A 6,052-nucleotide genomic window follows, 5' to 3' on the forward strand; every position below is an offset into this window, starting at 1 on the left:
TATCTATGTGAAACGAATCGCCAGTCCAGGTTTGATGCATGGTACAGGGTATTCGGGGCTGGTGCACTGGGATGACCCAGAGGGATGGGATGGGGAGGGATGTGGGGGGGGTGTTCAGGATGGGGAACACGTACACCTGTGGTGGATTCATGTTAATATATGGCAAAACCAATACAATATTGTAATTAGCCTCCAATTAAAATAAATTTATATTAAAGAAATAAGGGAATAGCAACAAATTTACAATTGCCAAAATTTCTAGGTAGTGCTCATGACAATCTGGATAGTCCAACAAGCAGACACTCTGTTCAGAGTATTTCATTGTGAAATATAAGGATCAGCCATTGATTTTGACCCCTGCTTACTCCATGACTTTTCTAAATGATTAAATTGAATAATACCTTTATTTAAATATGTATCTCTATAACTACTACTGAATTTTAGGGAAATAGAGCCTGAAAAAACATGCTTAGAATGGGTTCTAATACATTGTTAATTTCATGAAAGCAGCAATCATTTTATAATTTGAATGACCACATGTGACATTCATGTAAATTTAATAAATATTTATCAACTTGGAAAAAATTCTCAGTTTATAAGAAAGGTTAATTATGATGATAGTGCAGGCTATTGGGAAGTTGTTGAGTAATGTATATAGCATTTGATTGGTTATTACATTTCTTTATTGATAATTCAGTAAGTACTTAAAATGTGTCATTTTCAGGCTCTAAGTTTTAGCTGATGTGAAAGATAAATAAAGAAAAGAGGGTAGACTCAAAACACATCAAAGACCTGATATCTGTGCTTATCTTGATGGGAGGGCAAACAGAGGTTCCTTCCAACACTAAGAAAGAGCTGAGGCAACGTTGTGAGGTGGGGCTTAGCATGACTGAAAGTAGTTTGCCTGATTGTAGCTCCAGAAGCACAGTGTAACAGAAAGATAATGAAACAACTAAGGAAACAGATGTCATGTCTTCAAAGAACTTGTTAGCCATGCTGAGGTGCTGCATTCACCACAAGGAATTTATTCTGTCTCTGTGGGAACAGTTAAGTAACATCTAAATATGCATTAGGAAATATAGGGTGGAATCTTGGTGGGAGGAAATAAAGGCATGCCTTAAGGAGAGAAGTTTAAAAATGACCCTATAAAATACCACTTGTAAAATACCTATCTTGTGCTGACCATGGGCCAATCATTGACTACATCATATTATCTTTGGTATCCTAGTGAAAATATGATGGTGATCATGATTTTGGATATGCTGCAACATCTATATTTTCAAGTATGAAATGGATTCCTATAATGAAGACAATCTGTCTAACCTCTTAAGACTCTATCCAATAAGTCATAGACTATGATGTAACTGAGAATGCTCTAAAGTATGTACTGTGTATTTGCATTTTAAATTTTATTCATATCTCTTCCATCTCTCATACTATCATAAATTATACACCCATTCATTTCAGCAGGGATGATTTCAGAAGTCACTTTAATATCCATTACCTCTTTTTCCATTGTCCTCATTTTCTTGCTTACAAACAATTAGGTGTTATTTACCTAGGATGCATAAAGAATGTTTTCTTGAACTAAACAGTTTATAAAACAACACAGTAAAATAGACATTGAAATAAAGCCTCATTTTACTCTTGTTTTGCCGGGGTCCCGCCCCAGTGGATCCAGGGAATTCGAAGGTGGGGACGGCATTGGCGTCCTTGGAAAAATACATATTTAATTGCAGATATATAGAGAGATTAGAAACGGATAGTGTAGTAGGAGAATTAGTGGAGAAAAGGAGGCTGAATCTAGATGGGAATTCATCCAGAGAAATAGGAGCAAGAAAGAAGTGACATGGGAGAATCAGTCTTTCCAGAAACTGATCTGATTTCTTTATTTTGGGGTTTGCTTATATACGTTTTGTTACACATACGGATGAATATAGAGTCACGTGGGGGTCAGCAGTCCTGACCTTTATCAAAATCAGGTGCTTCACATAAAAAGGTCTTAGGGATTTTATGATCCTTTCTTTCTGGTAACCAAAAACTTATTTTTTTCCACGAGCGTTTTTTCTTAAACCAGGCACCACTCTCCAAATAAAGTTAAATTCCTATTGGGTGAGGGTGTAGTGAGTTACAATCAAGAAAGGAATTTATTTAACCCAAGGTTAACATGATTAATCTTAAAGGTTAATAATTATTTCTCCTATATGCTTAACGGTTAATACTTATTCCTCCTATATGCTAGTTATATTCATTATAAGGACAGGGAACGTGGAAATTCAGCAGCAAACATCAGCCCAACAAATGAAAATCCTTTCACCAATGTTCCCCTTAAGATCTATTTAGTCTTAAGATAGTGATAACGTTACATTTTTACATAGCAAGGACACAGCGATTTATAGCAAAACACAATGATCTGTTACAAAAGAGAAAATCCATTGACTTAAAAAGCCTAGTATTGCTAACATCAAAAACTACTATATTTCCTTTTTTTATATTATCCCAAATACATTGATTAATGTATTCCCAGGTGCCTAAGGATATGGAGGCCTGGCAGCAATCATTGACTCAAGAAGAAAAAGCCCTATGCTAATTAAGACTCTCAAAATACTCCAAAACTCTCTGTGCTGTTTATGGTTAAGAGGTAGTAAACAATCATGTGGCAGGAGTATGGATAGTCCTGTCACACAAGCTAGTCTGTCCGCAGAAAAGTCTGACCTGAGACATCCTTGTCCCACCCAGGGGAGGGAATTAGCAGCAATTATTGACACAACAAATGAAAAACCCTTCACCAATATAATTCCTAACCAACCCACTATACTAATAATTTCCAACTCCCCCAAAGAATTTGCCTTTAGTAAGTCTAAAACATCTCATGCCTCTCAGGTTGGGAGGTTGTAAACAATCACATGTGGCCTGACGAACCTATACAGGTGGGCTAGATAGCTTTCAGAGGAGTCCGTAAGCTGAAACAGTCTTGTCACGCCCAAGATTTTTTATTGCCTGGGAGCTGCATGCTTACTCCTTCTCCGAGAAAAACGGTTATGGGGGAGAGCATAAAACAGACTCTGGTTATGGGGCAGATGCTCGGGAACAGGGGGTTTCCTGAGGCTTGATCACGCCTCTGCGTATACCAAGCCTCTTTCCTCATGACATTTGCCATGGGTGGGGTTCCTCACGCTGGCCCCTGGCATTGTTTCAAAATAGAAAATGAAACTATTTGAAGAGGATCATGTAACAAAATGAAACTAATGAAGATGAACATGTAACTTTATTGTTCAGATATGAGAATTGTAGGAATTTGTTGACATATCCAACCATAAATTTTACTCTTCCTTATGCTGCATAATCTGACAGTTATTTGATAGATCGGTTTTAATTAATATGGTTTTCATATAATGAAGATTTTTGATGAGTTGACCTTGAAAGAGAGGAGGCAGATGTATCACGGATCCTTGCCACTGGGGACCATGAGTTCCCTCTCTGTTGCAGGTTAGGAAAATGACTGTCATGGGCTGTCATATATCTGCACCTAACTGGAAATTTAGAAGGATGCACCATCAGTCCAAAATAACTGCTCTGTAAGGGAGATACAGTGTGGTTCTGAGAAGCAGAAGTAGTTGTAGTAGCAAAGTTCTCCATGCGGCCATTTGCTTGAGTGTAGCTACTATGTGAGTGCCGATTAAAAATGCTCATATGATTTAAAACAGCAGGTTGATCTATCACAATCTTTTCTGTTTGTCTAACTGATGTTGATGATGGGGAAGGAAAATCACATGGAGATAGGGCACTTGTATTAGCGACTGTCTGCCTGGTATAAGGCTTCCGTATGAAAGGCACACTTAAACTTGTGGAGGCTGAAAATGCACTCTTCCCACTAGTTTCAGGAAGAGAACCAGAGTTGCAATTATCTATGTTGCCCCTTGCTTTAACATTCTTCTTGTTGTAATCTTGAACTAATGAAGCTATTGGAGAGGAATTTTTAATCCCAATTCTTCTTTTCATTCTTAATAAAAGTTGGGGATAGCCTCTTTTGAAATTTGGATTATGGTAGATCTGTAACTAAAATAAAAGGAGAAAATTATTTAGTTTCTTTATAAACCAAGGTAAAACTGATAAGGAAAGCTAAACTATAAAAATATATTCTTTTAATGATAAAAATTAAATAGCATCAAATCAAACACCTCCATTAGCAGTTTTAACACCTTACATGTTAGAAACAATGATCCTCAAGTAAAAATATATTGTAAAAATATACAGTATATACAGTAAATACCAAGTAAAAATATGTTGTAAACATATACAGTAAATCCCACTTTACTTAGCTTCAAGACTTGTATCCAGTTTCAAGTTGCTAGGAATGTTTGTTAAATATTAAATATTTTAACCTCCAGCTGTTCTCAACTTCAAAAAATAAAACTTTTTAAACAGTTATCTCAATTTTAAATTGTTTTAGCTACATATGTGAACATGCTTTCGAGGTCACATATTTAATCTTACATATTGCCAATAATAAGTGAAAATTTTGGAATACCTTGCTTAAAACAGAGATATTGCTTTGTTCTTCCAGAAAGTCAGCTAATGAAGTAGATTTTTGAAAAGTGTGTTGCTTTTTTTTAAACCCATAAAGGTTAAGCTGTCGAACTAAACTTCTCATACTATCAGTTTCAAATATTCTGAAAGGGGCCTTTCTTTCCAAGACTTCTTTCTTGAAGACTTCTTCATTGATCACTATAGAAGTGCCACTCTCATCCCACCAAATAGATTTAAACTGATCACTTTCAACTAGCTTCCAAAGTTTTTGAGGAAAAGTTAGTGAAAGAAAATCGTTCAATTCATCTGTTTCAAAGACAGAAAATTTGTAACGTGGCATTTTTATCACAACTTCCTCAAACAAAGCCTGAAAAGCATCTTCTTCAATCATAGATCTCAAAACTGAGTCCTCAGTAAGTGTGTAATCACACAAAGGAGATCTAATAGAGGTTTCTGAGCCGGTTGATTCACCTTTAGGAGGCATATCCTGAATTTCTGAAGAAATATGTGCCATCTCAAAGAAATCTTTCTTCAGATACTTTTCTTATTTGTCTGATTTTACACCCTGCAACTTCAAATGGTGCTTGACTGGCCTACAGAGATAAACTCTCTAGACCATCACAGCAGTTCTCAAAGTCAAAAAGCTGTGACATCACAAAGTCACTGGTCTCCTAGCAATTGAAAGGTAGCTATGACATCACAAAGTCACTGGTCTCCTAGCAATTAAAAGGTAATGTTAAACTAGTGTTTACTTTTGTTTGTTTGTTTTTTTTAATTAATTTATTTATTTTTAATTTTTACTTTACAATTCTGTATTGGTTTTGGCATAGATTGACATGAATCCACCACAGGTGTACATGCGTTCCCAAACATGAACCCCCCTCCCACCCCCCTCCCCACAACATCTCTCTGGGTCATCCCTGCGCGTCAGCCCCAAGCGTGTCATATCCTGCATCAGACATAGACTGGCATTTCGATTCTTACATGTTATTATACATGTTTCAATGCCATTCTCTCAAATCATCACACCCTCTCCCTCTCCCTAGTGTTTACTTTTGTATCAATTTAAAATACAGGTTGCTTACATTAATAGTAACCAAAAATATAAAACCTGCAAAATCTCATTCCTAAAGACTTTTTACACAGAAAAATCACATCAATAAATCTACTTGGTTTCTGAAATAAAAGTGATTTATCACCTTTCTAAACTGTTACCAAACCAAACTTGGATCTGCTTGCTTCTGTGCAATAAAGTCAATCAACTGACTGTGGGATGCAGTGAAAACAAGTGTAGTGTTTATTGTAGGACTGAGCAAGGCATCCTAGCAGCTAGTGCTTAAAAGACCCACACTCCCCAAATGCTTTCAGAGGAAGGATTTTAACAACAGAGTGATGATGGGCCATGGGGTATATGATCAGTTTAGGACATTCTACTAATGGCCTGTTACTGAGGATATTGGTAGATAACTTCATTGACTGGCTAGTTCCAAATACTCTGTGGTCTACGTACTTAACTTTCAGC

General features: G+C 36.4%; 1 protein-coding gene across 1 annotated transcript; it reads right to left on the reverse strand.

Moving 5' to 3' along the window:
• Positions 1 to 3,372: 3,372 nt before the first annotated feature.
• LOC120859155 (heat shock transcription factor, Y-linked-like) lies at positions 3,373 to 5,044 on the reverse strand. Its single transcript, XM_040235367.1, has 2 exons — positions 4,532 to 5,044; positions 3,373 to 4,059 (listed from the first exon to the last, which is right to left on the reverse strand). The coding sequence occupies exons 1-2, from the start codon at positions 5,042 to 5,044 to the stop codon at positions 3,373 to 3,375; spliced, it is 1,200 nt and encodes a 399-aa protein (XP_040091301.1).
• Between the last annotated feature and the right edge of the window lie 1,008 nt (positions 5,045 to 6,052).

The sequence above is a fragment of the Oryx dammah genome, unplaced genomic scaffold (genome assembly GCF_014754425.2).
Source record: "Oryx dammah isolate SB20612 unplaced genomic scaffold, SCBI_Odam_1.1 HiC_scaffold_35, whole genome shotgun sequence".
NCBI classification, from domain to species: Eukaryota; Metazoa; Chordata; class Mammalia; order Artiodactyla; family Bovidae; genus Oryx; species Oryx dammah.

What these genes read in the sequence shown, in the direction of transcription:
- LOC120859155 (XM_040235367.1), bottom strand. Translation starts at nt 5,044, where the DNA reads ATGGCACATATTTCTTCAGAAATTCAGGATATGCCTCCTAAAGGTGAA. An exon ending in ATATCTCTGTTTTAAGCAAG is followed by an intron (nt 4,060 to 4,531) that starts GTATTCCAAAAT and finishes CTTTTATTTTAG; the next exon opens with TTACAGATCTACCATAATCC.